Source organism: Bactrocera neohumeralis, chromosome 4, assembly GCF_024586455.1.
Source record: "Bactrocera neohumeralis isolate Rockhampton chromosome 4, APGP_CSIRO_Bneo_wtdbg2-racon-allhic-juicebox.fasta_v2, whole genome shotgun sequence".
Lineage (NCBI taxonomy): Eukaryota > Metazoa > Arthropoda > Insecta > Diptera > Tephritidae > Bactrocera > Bactrocera neohumeralis.
In genome coordinates this window covers 37,872,927-37,888,710 of record NC_065921.1, presented here as the reverse complement: position 1 = coordinate 37,888,710, position 15,784 = coordinate 37,872,927, and the positions used below count along the sequence as shown (strand labels likewise).

General features: G+C 36.8%; 1 protein-coding gene across 6 annotated transcripts in view; it reads left to right on the top strand.

Moving 5' to 3' along the window:
• The window catches only part of LOC126755326 (uncharacterized), a 117,405-nt gene that overhangs the window by 30,141 nt on the left and 71,480 nt on the right, over positions 1–15,784 (top strand). For all 6 annotated transcript variants that reach the window (XM_050467818.1, XM_050467812.1, XM_050467814.1 and 3 more), the window contains exons 3-4: positions 8,153–8,457; positions 11,921–11,993. In XM_050467818.1, the coding sequence (XP_050323775.1) occupies positions 8,153–8,457; positions 11,921–11,993 (378 nt within the window). The remainder of the gene's footprint in view (positions 1–8,152; positions 8,458–11,920; positions 11,994–15,784) is intronic.

Here is a 15,784-nt window from a genome sequence, read left to right as displayed (position 1 = left end):
CTTGTACCGGGCACTTGAGTCCCGCATGCAAAACATGCAAAGCTCCTTGCTTTTATTTCTTATTTACAAGCGCTACTTTGCAGCAAAGCAAGCAAACAGAAGAAAATGGGTTTCCTTTGCCATGAGTTCGCTAAAAAAGAGAAGTAAAAATCACGAAAAACTTACATAACAATTTCAGCGTGCTTTGGCTATTGTTGAATTTTACAGCTCAATACGAGAAATATCAAACGGAATTATTTATATGCAAATACTCGTACAATTCACGATTTATTTCAATGACAAATGCTCAATATAATAACAATAACAATTCATATGCAAGGCGAATAACATGGCAACTGTATAAAAAAGCAATAAAACACATGACTTCAACACACAGACGCACACGGATAACCGGTAGTCACATGTACTAGTTAGGAACTACTTGACAACTAATTGAAAGATAATATACTTTACAACTAGTTCAAAACGCAGTTCGAACTAGTCAACTGAGACTACCTTGGAAACAAACGAGGCCCTGGGTCACAAGTATACCGATTTCATATTGGTTCAAAAAAGGTATATAAGGGACTAGTTTAATGATTAATTACATCATCAATTATAAGTTATGTTTAGTTAAGGTTCTCTGAATTCGATGTGAAAACTACTGATTAACTGCTATAAATAAAGTTTGCTTCTTTTCCACAACTTGTTCTAAGTCCGATGCTGTTCAAACTGGTCCGATTTTAAGCGAATCCTCTTTTAGAAACAATTTTAAACTGAGTTCAGTTCAGATTATCTATTAGATTAATTATTATTTCTGAACCAACTCATCTGAAATTTGTTTCCAGTCTGATGCTTTCCTATCTCAATTAATTTTAGTTTGTTAGACTAGTTCTTAACCAGTCATTTTTGAGATAAGTTTGACGTTACACTGCGGGTTGGGTGATTGTACTGTTAAATAGAAGGCCATGACCACATAACATAGCCACACTTGGTCGCATATGCATATACTTTATTGTTTATCTGTCGCATTTTTCATATTTTTTTCGCCTTTGTTTGTATGCACAGCAGCTTTTTGATTTATGTGCCTCCACAGTTTGAAGGAATGTGAACGAGGTATTACATATTTTCATTACTATGCTGTATAGAGGTGTCTGCATATAGTTGACTTTAAGAAGAGTTTTGAATAATGAAAAGTAATGTCTGGAAAATTATAAAAGTGAGTTGGTGCTGCCAATGTATTGCAAATTTATGTTCTACTAGCTTTTACACTGGTTAATAAATTTTTAGAAATACCTTAGTTCGCAATATTCGTCATCCAGAAAGGTCACTTCATTTGATCTCAAAATAGTCTGCTGATTATAGACTTCTTGGCATAATAGTTATAAAGCAGCGCTTTAATATAAAACATGTCTATAATATTTATGATCTACACTTATTGCCCTTCCCAAGTAGTCTTCTATTTTATAGCAAGGCATCACGGTTTATAGTTTCAAGCAGACTCTTTTTACACTAAAAATACATACTGAGTTTTATTTTGTTCAGGCTAAATAAGAACACACGGCTACCAAAACAAAACGGATTACAACTTTTTTATAAATTATAGCGTTTTAATGAACTTTAACTACTAAACTAAAAATAAATTAAATAAAATCGCCAATTGACTGCATGATTGAATTAATCGCCAGTAGTCCGTGCCCTTGGAACTGTAGAGCTGTGGCCTCTAATTACATTTGAATTTCACATTCTCAGGTCGTCACTTTTTATGAGTATGTTGAGTCAGTTCGTTTGAAACCTTTCCTGTTCACAAACTAACAGCCCAAGAACAAACAAGTTCTTGGTAAGTGACGTCTCTAATCGTGTGTTGGGAGAGGCATTTCCGAAACACCATTTTAACAATCTCTTCATAAGGTCAATGTCTGTGAAAATGTCTATTACATCTTTGTATATAACAGATCATGTGTATATTTGTAGCATACTCGTATTGACATAACTAAAATAAAGTTCACCAGTAGGCATTCGCAATGTCTATAGCAATAGGTATTTAGTCCAGCAGTGAATCCTTCTAAATGGTGTTTCTTTTAGTCCAAGAATTTAGTTTTATTATAAAGATAAGGGTTTGCCAATATTCTCTTCCAAAGCGCCAATCGTCTTGGGCTTAATTGCGTAGACAAGCGACTTCACATAACACCACAAAAAGTAGTCGGCGTCTTGTAACCAGAAGTCATGCACAACAATTGCCTCCAATTCCGGCATGAAAAAGTCATTAGTCATGACTCTGTAGAGTTCCCCATTAACTGTAACATTATGATCTACTTCATTTTTAAAGAAATATGGACCATTGATATCCTCTGCTAAATCACATCAAACAGTGAGTTATTGGAGATGTAACGGCGTCTCAACAATGGCTTTTGGATTACAAACACTTCAAATCGGAGGATTTTGTTTGTGAACATACCCATTTAACAAAAAGTAAGTTCAATCGTTGAACAAAATTTTGAGTGGCCATCTCGTTTTGGGCCCATTCACAGAACAGGCGATGCACTTAACAGTCGTTCGGCAATATTTATGCACGAAAGCGGATGAACTCATTCGAGTCTTTTTTGATACTCTGCTCTATAGCAGTAATAGCGTTTTCGAAGCGCACTGTACTGTGTCTCCGAGGATGCATATTATCCAATATGATCCAACGTGCTCGAATAAGTTAGTTCATTATGGATTTCAAACCAAACAGAGTATAAATCAAGTAACAACTGTCAAAAATACCCACTTCTAAAAAAGTATTGTTTCAGAGAAGCTCACAAGTCTAAAAAACACCCGTTATGTGAAGCACGATTCATACAATCAATATGGTAAACCAATTGTAATATACCTCTTAATAATATTCTTATCAAAAATCCAGGTTAAGCTTCTTATTTTTAGTTTTAAAAATACTTCTTTAAACAGACTGTAAAATTCACTAATATTTAACCGGAGAGCTTCAGAAAAATATTAAGAATATATTTGAATTAGTTAGCCTCAGAAAACATGGCCTTCTCTTCAAAAAACAGGAATATAAATTTCAGTCATATTTAAACAGTATCGATTTGCATAAGCAACTATGCAAGTACTTCGACTTTAACTGAACTTTTGCATACAGAAAATGCCGAACAACTTCAAACTGACATTAATACAATAAAATAAACATCCTCCGCAAAAGCTGTCAGCGTCCGCCATGACCATTAGAATGATTTATTGCTAAGTCATCGCCATTACCAGTATTGCCAATGCCCGGCCTTTTCTATTGTTTCAACCTCTGTGCCTTGCGTTTTGCATGCCGCGCATTTTCCAGCAGCCAACGATGATGACAATCCCGAACTGTCATCTTGTGTGCTTTTTGCCTGTTTCGGCGACATTTGTTACCCACAAAAAGAATACAACAAACGCAATAAAACATAAAAGCAACCATGAAAAGGGTAATAATATTTGGCGAAAGATTCAGCGCCAAATAAAAAGTCAAAAAAGCATGCAAAATGCCGCGCCGCTATGCCCACGTGCTGAAAGATTGCCAACCAGCGAAGCAGTTAACCCATTCAAAAAGTTCGAGCGCACAAAAAATCGACGAAAGTTGGCAAAGCATTAAAATAGATAGAAAGTATTCGATAGAGCTTCGCTCCAGCTGAATGCCAGTAAATTGTAAAGAAATAAAACAAAATGAAATACTACAAGCACTGCAGGCGATGCGGAGGGGGTGGAAAAAAAATGTTTGCGCAAATACTTTTTTGGGCGCTTTGCGACGTGACTTTCTTGCGTTTTATGTCCTTTGAATGCGCACACACACGTGCATACACATATACTCAGGGATGTCGCTTCAAATGGCGTATTGATGCGGTTGGCTGACGACGCGCGTTTGGAATGGAAATCAGACACACTTTTTATTGCGCCTTTTTATTTTACGCTCATTATTTTATTGTGTTGGCAAAGCGGTTTAAATATATTTATTTAAGAAGTTCCTTTATTTTATTTCTTTATCAGAGGCCATACGACGCACGTAATTCAATTGCAGTGATTGTTGTTGTCGTTGTCGTTGCCGGTGGCATGTTCTATGCAAGGCCCGAGGGAGTATGCTAAGCAACTAATTCTTGGAAAATAATGCAGAGAGAACACACTTATACACTTATAAGCATTCAATTTTTATTGCTTGCTTTAGTCATAATTAAATACGTTACTCATACGCCCTGGCAACCAAATTAAGACAATCAAAATAATACATTAATTTATATTTTTATTCAGCTTTTTACAATAACATGTAAAAAAATTATACGTTTTGAATTATTTTTGCCTTAAAAATCGTTTCTAATACAGTTTTAGGGCGATTGATATTTTTCATTGACGATGGTTCTACCCCGGTGTTATGAAAAATTTCTTAAACTTAGATTTGGGTTCAATCAACTCGGCACTATATGCCAGTTCCAATTTCATATATTCGTCGTAAGTTCGTACCAACAAAGTCATACCAGCAGAACAGGCTCTCCTATCGTAAAACTACAACAAGCAAAGTCTTCCAAGAACTGGCATCTATGTTATGCTAGTGGTATACCTTCTATTTTATGTTGTCATACTTTTCGTTGCCCAAAAAAATTCCATTGAAGCAGATACGAAATGGTAAAGGGATATTTGACCAGTAGATATCATTCTCCAATGACATAATATCTGGAGAGTTTTTCCATAGATTCTTCGAAGTTTTGGCTGAAAGTTCTTAAATTAAATTGGGCGAAGGCAACATATTAATTACCACAGATAATACGAACAACGGTGATCAATATAATAAAATGAAGAAGTTACATTATTGTTAATTTACTCGGAAATTCAACACGACATTTTTTACAATTCATGGAATTCAGTGCCGAAATGTAACACCCTATGTTTTATTGATATTTTTTTTTAAATAAGCAATGATGCTGCTGTTGCTGATGCTGATGAAATAGGCTACTATCTTCTGTCGTCTTTGGTGTGAGATCTGTTAGGTGTAGTGTGTCAATTGGGATAATTCTGCAAACTGAAAGTCGTTTTGGATAGTAAGTTTTATCGTTAATAAGCGAGGATCCTGTTGCATCAGCCAGTTTTGACATAGTCTAAAGCTAAAGATGCGTCTCACGGAAAAGCTCTTTATAAAATTGACTGGAAATGTTTCTGCCAATAAAATATTTTCGCATCGATTATCGATTCCGCTGAAAACCGCTACTCTTTGCATAACTTTAAGACCTTTCGAGCGTATCACCCTTATTCGTTAAAAGGAGTGTCAGCGTAAAGACTGCTTTCAGTTTACTAAGATATCATATATTGCTACTGGGCGATGAAGCCTCGTTTTCATATACAATTTCAGTGAATTTGGTTTTATTTGGTCTATGGCACCCTCTTTCCTCATCGTCCAAAGAATGTTTGAAGGCTAAGGGGTTGCGAATGGGTGGGGCCTCTTAAATTACTTAGTGTACATATCTTTCAAATCGTTGAAGCTAATACCATGTTCCCACTAAAATGTTTAAGTGATTAGATTACATTTAATATATTCATATATTTAGACTACTGAAACTGAAGTTTAAGATTTTTAAACAGCTTTTTTTGATCTTGCAAAGTCTAGTAGCTATTTAAATGTGGCGGCGTAGAACTGATTACCGACAGTTGGAACTTAAGTTTGTTCTGCCTAATCCACAAAAAGGAAGACTCTACAATCTGTCCCAATTTATGTGGGATAAGCCTCCTTAACATCGCGTATAAGGTTCTATCGAGCGTATTATGTGAAAGATTAAAGCCCACCGTCAACAAATTGATTGGACCTTATCAGTGTGGTTTTAGGCCTAGAAAATCAACAACCGACCAGATATTCACCATGCGCCAAATCTTGGAAAAGACCCGTGAAAGGAGAATCGACACACACCACCTCTTTGTCGATTTCAAAGCTGCGTTCGACAGCACGAAAAGGAGCTGCCTTTATGCCGCGATGTCTGAATTTGGTATCCCTGCAAAACTAATACGGCTGTGTAAACTGACGTTGAGCAACACGAAAAGCTCCGTCAGGATCGGGAAGGACCTCTCCGAGGTACGAGGTTCCAGACAAGGCAACTCCCTATCGTGCGACGTCTTCAACCTGCTGCTGGAGAAAATAGTTCGAGCTGCAGAACTTAATAGAGAAGGTACCATCTTCTATAAGAGTGTACAGCTACTGGCATATGCCGATGATATTGATATCATCGGCCTCAACACCCGCGCCGTTAGTTCTGCTTTCTCCAGACTGGACAACGAAGCAAAGGAAATGGGTCTATCAGTTAACAAGGGCAAGACGAAATATCTCCTGTGATCAAACAGTCACTCGCGACTTGGCACTCACGTCACTGTTGACAGTCATAACTTTGAAGTGGTGGATAATTTCGACTATCCTGGAACCAGCGTAAACACCACTAACAATGTCAGCCAGGTAATCCAACGCAGGATAACTCTTGCCAACAGGTGCTACTTCGGACTGAGTAGGCAATCGGGAAGTAAAATCTTCTCTCGACGAACAAAAACCGAACTCTACAAGTCACTCATTATTCCCGTTCTGCTATACGGTGCAGAGGCCTGGACGATGACAACAACTGATGAGTCGACGGTGCGAGTTTTCGAGAGAAAGGTTCTGCGAAAGATTTATGGTCCTTTGCGCATTGGCCACGGCGAATATCGCATTCGATGGAACGATGAGCTGTACGAGATATACAACGACATCGACATAGTTCAGCGAATTAAAAGACAGCGGCTGCGCTGGCTAGGTCATGTTGTCCGGATGGACGAAAACACTCCAGCTCTGAAAGTATTCGACGCAGTACCCGCTGGGGGAAGCAGAGGAAGAGGAAGACCTCCACTCCGTTGGAAGGACCAAGTGGAGAAGGACCTGGCCTCGCTTGGAATATCCAATTGGCACCACGTAGCGAAAAGAAGAAACGATTGGCGCGCTGTTGTTAACTCGGCTATAATCGCGTAAGCGGTGTCTACGCCAATTAAGAAGAAGAAGAGTATAACTTAGCGTCTTATCCTCGAACCAGCATTAATTACTTTATCACTTTAGCTCGCTTTCAGATGGATGTGTTTTGGCTATAGATACTTAGTGTAAGACTGGAAGTCGTGAGCTGCTTGCGTCATTTGTGGAAGGATCGTTTCTGGCCACTCCCAAGTGAATGGTGATCAGAAAACTTGCCTCTCTTACGCAAGCGTCTTCACATCGCTTCACCCTTCACCACCGGGGGAAGCAGAGGAAAAGGAAGGCCACCGCTCCATTAGAAAGACTAGGTGGAAAGGATCTGGATACGATTACAATCTCCAATTCACGCCAAACTGGGAAAAGAAAGAACGACTGGCGCACTGTTTTAAACTCGGCTATAACCGCGTAAGCGGTATCTACGCCAATAAAGAAGAAGTGCAAAAACGGCCACCTAGTTTCCATCAAACATAATTTTAAAATCTAATTGATTCCTTCATTTAATAGTATTCAAACCAAACTTCAACTAAATTATCGGAATAAAATTATGCAAAAATAGATCTCGGAACGTATTTAATCTTACGCCTATTTTCGAAATAGGATTATAACTTTTCAATCAGCCAGACCAGACCGAATATTTGTGTGGTTAATATGTGAACATTCGAGACTTTTCCTGTTAATATTGCACCCTCGTTTCCAAAAATTTGCGTAAAATCCCTTATGAAGGAGTATATGTTTGGCGCTTTTGAAAATCGAACTTACAGCTGAGCGGTAGCGTGCAGGAATGTTAAATTAAAGTAAACGATGGAGGAATATGAATTCCAAATTTTCGGTAAAAGGTTCTGTACCCTAGTACTTTGGCAGGCGTACCGTAGCTTTCCATCGTTCTGTTCGACTTTGTGTTCTCTTCAGACAAATTCATTTCCTTATTATTTAATAATTTTGGTTATCATTTACTTATATTAGTAAAATAACCCAGAATTATAAATAAAATAAAACTGTGGCAGAATTTTTTGTATGAGAATGTAAAATAAGCACGTCCGAAATTCCTAACATGTCTGCTTAGCTTTGAAAACCCTCATAAAGGAATATACCTCACAAACATAAATACGGTTAAATTTCTTCCCACACACCCACCGTTCACATACGTGCCACTTATTCATTTTTTCTTCTTTTCATCAGCCATTGCAGCACCCTTCGAGTATTTCGAGGATCACGACCAACTCTCCTACGACTTGGATACCGAACAGTCAAAAGCCAAATATGATACACGTCTGCTGTCCGAGCAAATGTTGAAGTTGGAAAAATCCACTGAACGGTACGAAAGTGCTGACAGCCACGCTAACGGCATAGGCAACAGTGCGACCAATTCCGAACTGGACGAAGACACCGAGTCGGAAGCAGATGCGGATGTGGATGATTTGCAACCGCATGAACGTGCGGCTTCGTGTCACAACAATGGCCATAAATACACACACGGTCAAAAGGTAAGTCACATTGGAGTACATAAGTCTAAGCCAGCGCCCAGACATGCACAAGCAGGCTTTGTCAAACACTTGGGTAATGGACCAGTAGGGATAATCAAAGACGAGAAAACCACTATAAGTTGGCTATTTTAAAGATTTGTTCTCAACATAGATTATAACTGTTTGTATGTATAGTAAGTATCATTCTTATAATATTTTAGAAACTTGCCCTAAGCGAAAACGATCACTTGTCAGAAATGCTTTGGCTTTCATTCACTTCAAAACTAGAAACAAATTCTGTTGCGAAATTTTCCTACAAGGTTCTTATACAAATGTGTAACGGGTAAACTCGAACAAAGCGAAGGAAAAAGTCAAAGCACAGGTGTGTTGTACCTTTTCACTGTTGACGTGCTGCTGTGGCATATGTCGGCTTGCGCATAACAGCCCTATAATTCATTGTTCTGCTTTCTCTAATCCCATACTACCAAGAGCGCACCGAATACTCAGGTGATTATACCCTCACACACACATGTTAGATGCTGATGTATGCACGGCAATTGGGCTTTATTGTGACTACTTCCATTTGCGGTACTTAACTCTGTTGCGATAGTTCCTTTAGTGAGACTGAGATCGAGTATTTATGAAATGAAAACTAAAAGTGTTAACCGAGTAAACTAGCACAGCCGATCCCACTTCTTTAGATTAAAAGAAGAGAAGCTTAAAGTCTATAGTAGTGCAATTGTTTTATAACAATTAAGACAGTCGGGTTCACCCAGATCTATTTGAGATATCCAGTATCAATAAAAATTTAGTAGCCAATCTTTCTTACACATGGTGGTTAAAAAGTCATCGACCAGCCAGTGAAAGAAGTAATACTGATCAGACAAATCAATAAGCAAGCTTTGAATTTTTATTTCAACTCGACACAAAGTACACTCTATACATACATATACGACTGAAAGACCTAAATCTTTATGCTCCCCATGATTTTTAATGTGATTATTGTTAAATAATAGAGACTAAGAGATTAGAGAAAGGGAGTAGCTATTATGATTGCTATACTCAATAACCAACTTTTGTGTTTGCTCATTGAATAAGGTCGACGCAACGAAGAGAGTCCAAAGACCAGAGAGTCAACAAATAAAAATTAAAATTATTCGGCGCGGAAAATATAAAGGTATACTTTTTTTGACAACACTAGTGCTGTAATCTGACAACTGGCAACTTTATCTTAACGTCAGGCATTTTTGATGTTACACAAAGCCAGAACGTTTTAACATACGACCGCTGTTTGTGTTGTTTACAGTAACTTAAAATAGTCTTCTCGGTAAAAAAAATTAAATTAAATAGTAAACATTTTCGCGCGATTATTTTTTATCACACTCGTCACGGATTAACTCAGCACCAGTGTATCAATGAACTCAATGAAATTTTTAGCTGTGAAACTCCAACTGGTATGATGAACTCACGATGAACGATGGTATGATGAACTCACTCGGGGTCGAAGATCACTCTAAGACGAATGTCGTGAAGGTCGTTCAAAATCAGTTATTGCTCGGAATCTATTGACGCTGTGCACAAACTAATATTTTAAGGTCGTCATGTGACCTATCGTGATATTTAGACAACTATACCTGCAGACATTAGTGGGACATACATTAAATATTACATAAACATTTCATTGGAGAAAAACTTTTTACTCGTTGGATCAGATAATTTGTCAATCCCTCAAAAAGAGGCTCATTTTGATTGGTTTTTTGAATGTTAAAAGAATACGATAATGGTCCTTGATAAGCGTCTGTAACAACGTGACAGACGAGAATCGTGAATATATACATACTATACGTACGAGATCGCAAGAAAACAGCAGACGACTGTATGGGGTTTTCAAAATTATTCAAATCCAAAAAAAATAGTGCCCAAAGCAACTGATTGCCCTTTTTTAGATAAACTGAACATATCGCAATAACGCCGCTAGAAAAGTACAGAGCATTCTGAGGGTACACAACTATTTGTTTGCCTGTTCTTTCCAAAAATTGGGAAAATCAACCACCGAAGACAAATCTCTCTTGACCACGATAATGCGAGTTCTCAAACATCGACTGAAACAATCGAATTTTTGAGCACTGAAATCATCATTTTGATGAATCATCAACCGTATAGTCCTGACTTAGGATCGAATGGCTTCCTTTTCCTCCAGTACAAAAAATAAAAAATAAACTCAGATTTCAACGTTTTTCCACACCTGAAGAGGTGGTTGATACCTTCAGAACGCAAGTTTCAATCCGAGTGGCAAAGTGGCTCGACTCATGCAAAATTATATAAATCTTAATGGGGAATACTTTGAAAAACCATAAAGCGAATTTCGATTATTAAATTTTTTATTAGTTCTCTAATCCCAAATATAAAATGCACTATTTGTAGTGCATATTTGTGTCGTTGAAGAGACAAGAGACGTTCTTTCCTTTCAGCTTGCAACTAGTTATTTGTAAGATGCAAGTTCATTTTCAGCGCATATTATTGATTATTGATTTCCAATTGTTCTGAGATACTAGTTTATATGTGTTATTTGATCGTTCTCAGCGATCATGATATTAATACCAAATCGGACTCGTTCAAAAAATCCGAAAATATTCCTTTGATCAGGAACCCAAATTATAGAGAAATGGGGTTAATCTTCCAGTGAGCTTAAAGCCTTATTCCTAGGCTGGAAGTAATATTAGACGCCGACAAGGCCATCAATGCCGCCATCTGTGTATGGTTACTTTCTGTAACCTCCAGTAGGCCTTCTCTATGCCTAATACTTCCCCTTGGAAGAATATTACTAAAATATGCATACGTACCGGGCACACCGCATTTCAATTTATTTATTACCGTCGTTATAGATAGAAATAGTATCCTTCTCTCTTTCTAGAGTAGAACCTCGCCCCATAGTGATTATTGAAATCTAATCATGGGAGGATATGGTCTAATTTATTTAAGTTAATCTGATTCAGAATAACGTTATGTCCATATTTCTTCCTATTCCAACCTCCTAATTTCTTTACTTTAGCTGAGGAACAATTGTATGCTTCTTTATGAAGCTTAAGCTGTATTAAAGATAGACATTTTTGGTTTGTAGTGAATCATTGGTCACGTCGATAATTTTTCCATTCACGTTAATTGCGTTTTAGTTTCCTGCATCGTCAGCAGATATGAAATTTGCCTGTTCTCCTGGAGATAACTCTCATATGAGGCCTTAAAATCAAAGTATGGCAGTCTCCGGTGAAAAATAAATTTAAAAATTAAATAAAAAACTTCTAAGTTAATAATTGTAAGCTGAAGCATTGTTTGCTAATATTTCCCTTCATAATATAAGTTAAGGGTTCGAAAACTTAAGCCTAATATCCGAGAAGTCAACTATAAGTTTGTGCCGAGAAAATTTTAGAATTTTTCCATTTAATTACTATTTACCAATTATAGTATTTTTTTTAATATTTTACAGGTACCGCGAATTGATCCTTGTGAAGTTTGTCTGTGCATGGATGGCGAGATATTTTGCTGGTGGGAACTATGTTGTAAGTACACACCAAGTATTATTATTTTTGCGCAAATTGCGATTTTTTTTTATAAAACAAGGAGAATTTAATGGTTTTTTACTTTTCAATTAAAAGTGTTTGTATTAATTATTTTGTGACTGCATATCCACCCAAAAGCCCACGCGTTTTTAACTTTTCGCTTTGACGGCCTTAAGTACACAAGCATACACCCACGCACACAAGCAATCGGAAAGAACTCATAGTAATTTACTGGTATTCTATGCCTGCCGGACATGTTGACGTTGACAGTGACAGCTGACAAGTTAACAGCACAAAAAGCAGCGCGAAATGTACGAAAGAAATACAGTTACAGCTCAACAAGTGAACATTCTTCTGTGCCTTTATTCATTCTTTTCCCACTTTATGTGAGTTATGAAAAACTTTATGCGACGAAAATAAAATTTAATCCTCGACGCACTTAAATTATTGACTGACCGTTTTCGTATTCGCGTATGCACTGGGCCTAGAAACTGTTGGAATGGAGTCGTTCAAGTGGAGAAAATAATTTCGTCACTGGTGTTGCATGTCTCCGCATTTTTCTAGATATTTATTTATTTTCAGTGTTACTTATAAATTTAGCTACATTTTGTGTTATATTCTTGATTTACGCACTTTCGCTTTGTCGATGTTGCCCTTTGTATTTTTGCTTACATTTGAGTTTTTATGCGAGAGCGCTCAAGCGGCTAACTTGATTAGGCACACTTCATTGGACTAAGCTTTCAAAGGCAGCCTATTTTTGGCGAATCAGTTAGCAGTTAGGAGAGCAGCATATGTCATATATTCTTAAAATTAATATATCATGCGCTTTACAATCGACAGTAAGAAATTTAATAGAGTGAGGGATATGAAAAGTTTAAGGGTAACCCAAAAAGAGAAAACACTGTGAGAAAACGTGTCAAGTGATGTCGTATAAGAAGTCTAAATGGGCGACATATAAGTAGCAAGGCTAATTGGTTTTCAACTTTCTAAAGATATTACAATGTTTTTTTTTTTAATAATTTGAGAAATACTGCCCAGTTGATCGTCCTTAGTGGGAAAATATCCCTTCCGTATCCGTTTCGGTTATGTAGATCTAACTGATATTGGAACGAACGTATGATTTCATTTAATAACTCATAGTTCATTCAATATACTTACTAAAAAGCATACACTGAATAAATATTTAAAACACAAAAATTCTCAAGGAGTTTGAAATCCGATTATTCTAAATTTTTAAGTATATAGCTAACGTTTCCAAAGCATGGAAAATTTGTCAGCTTCAAAACCAATCTCTATGTCAAGCTCTATATACAGGATTTTCCAATACGAGTGACATAAATTAAAATACTAATAATTAACTAATAGGAGTCAATACCATCAATACAATTAAAATTTATAACATCATTTAAATGGCATCCACGACTTCTTTTGCAGGAAAGAGTTCGTTGAAAAAAAATTTCGAGTACTTTTGCTACTAAAGAAGTATCGCTAAAGACCTCTGATTTATTGTTAACCTCACAAGAAGTAGTCTAATGGTGTTAAATCATAACTTCTTAGAAGACATTCATTGTCACAATTTCTTCAAATAATCGAATCTCCTAACTTTTCGCGCAAAAAATAAGTTGTGGGGTGGGCACGTATCCCGTTTTGTTGGAGCCAGATTTTGTCGAGATTCTTCCGGTTGCGCCCATAAAAAGTTGGTTATCATCGATCTGTACTGCTCTCCAATGATAGTAAAGGTATCACCAGCTTCATTTAGAAAGAAGTACGAACCTATGATTCTACCAGACCGAAAACCACACCAAACTGTCAATTTAGGTGAATGTAATGCTTGTTCATAAATAGTTTGTAGACAGTTTTGTTTATTTACCGCACCAATCAGATTTAAGTGAGCCTAATCGGCTTTCTTAAAAAGTCGTTATCATTTTCCAGTTATTCCAAGGCAAATTCAGCAAATTCAAGACGTTTACAGTGGTTCAACTGCTTCAGTTCTTGAGTGGAAACAATTTTATATGGATGCAAACCCAACTCCTTTCTCCAAATCCGCCTGATTGTGGTTTGAGATAGTCTCAGTTCTTGAGAACGTCTTGGAATCGACAAATTGCGGTCTTCAGCAACACTCTCCTGCACGGCGGCAATACTGTCATTACTTCGAGATGTTCTTTGTCTCATTGGCACTTCAATAATTTGTAAAGAAAATGTACGCTCGAAATTGTCAATAATTCGAAGAATAGCGAGCACAGGTGGATGATTATTAGGATCATAAAATAGCGAAAGCGCACGAAAAAATGCGATAGGAGAAAGATTATTTTGATAATAATATCGAATAATTTGTAAACGTTGTTCTGATAAAAAAATGTAAACATTATTGAATACAATGAAAAAAATACATCCATGAAGTGATTAAAGTCCTCGTTTGAGGTGGAATCGAAACTCAAGCACTTCATACGATGACTATATATCTTTGCGGCAGGATGGTCGCAGCTGAGTGAGGTACTAATGTTCAAAACATCCCAAAAGATTAACGATATTTACCTCCAAGATAAGAAAAGATCTGCTGATCTAGATGCCATAAACAAAATCCAGGTGGATGCTAACTGTCAAAGTTTAATGGAGGAAGGTGAGGTGGAAACTTCCAAGCCCCCCTCCCTGCATTACTCAGCTTATGAAAAACAGAGTTTGGAACATATCGACAGTCATACCTTCGGCGAGCCGGGAGACTTTGCCGAACTTGACTTTAGCCGTTTCAACAAATTTTTTATCTGCTCAAAGTGCTTCGTCGACTTACATATGATCAATTCTATGGGAGTTCTAGTGACCACAATGTACCGGATACAAAGTGCGCAATTGAAATCCCCTGTTAGGATCGAGCTTTCAACTTAACCTAACCTAACCTTGGCAAATAGAAACTTTAAGGAACGGTTACGTTAAAAATGAAGGAGTTTATTTCAAAGTGCTCAACCGATAATACACTACTGCCCATTAGATTAGACACACGTTTAATTTTATTACAATTATTTTAATATTTATTATTTGAATGATGTTTGAAAAAAGTTGACATGCAAAAACATTGACTTTTTAATATTTTAAAATTTCAAACTTAACAAAATTGTGTTTTTCAGACATTTTCTTAAAACTACTCAAAATTTTGAATTTTCTTGGTCATTGGAATAGACGCACTCAGGCTTTTAAATTTTTTAAAAGAAAAGTATGTTTTTTTAAATTAAAGTTTCAGTTCGTGTTGTTATTTGATTTATTAGAAATAAAAAAAAATAATTTCGATAATGAGTACTGCCTCCTTTGTTAGTAATAACTTCATATATCCGGTCCTTCATATAATGATACAGGGAATCTATGTAGGTCAAGGAAATCTCGTTCCAAGCACGTTTAATAGCTACAGTTAATGTTTCCTTACTTTTGTATTGCTCTCCACCTTCGTATACCTTCTGTGCTAGCTAGCCCCAAACATTTTCATTTACGTTAAGATCGGGAGGGAATGGTGGCCAGGTCATGACATTAACGTTTTAACTCAGAATAAACTACTTTACTACTCGAGCGTTATGAATGGGAGCATTGTCTCGTTGAAAGATCGAAGGAACTGGTCCAAAAAACACTTAATTTTGGAAATACGGATTCCAACAATGTTCTGAAGCAATCGCCGTTCATTTTCTGATAGATAAAAATCAAGCTAATTGTTCCATAATTCAGCAAATTGTGATAAAGATATTGAAAGTCATCAGGGTCATCTAAATTAAAACGTTTTTCATGAGTAAAGACAAGTGAACTTCAAT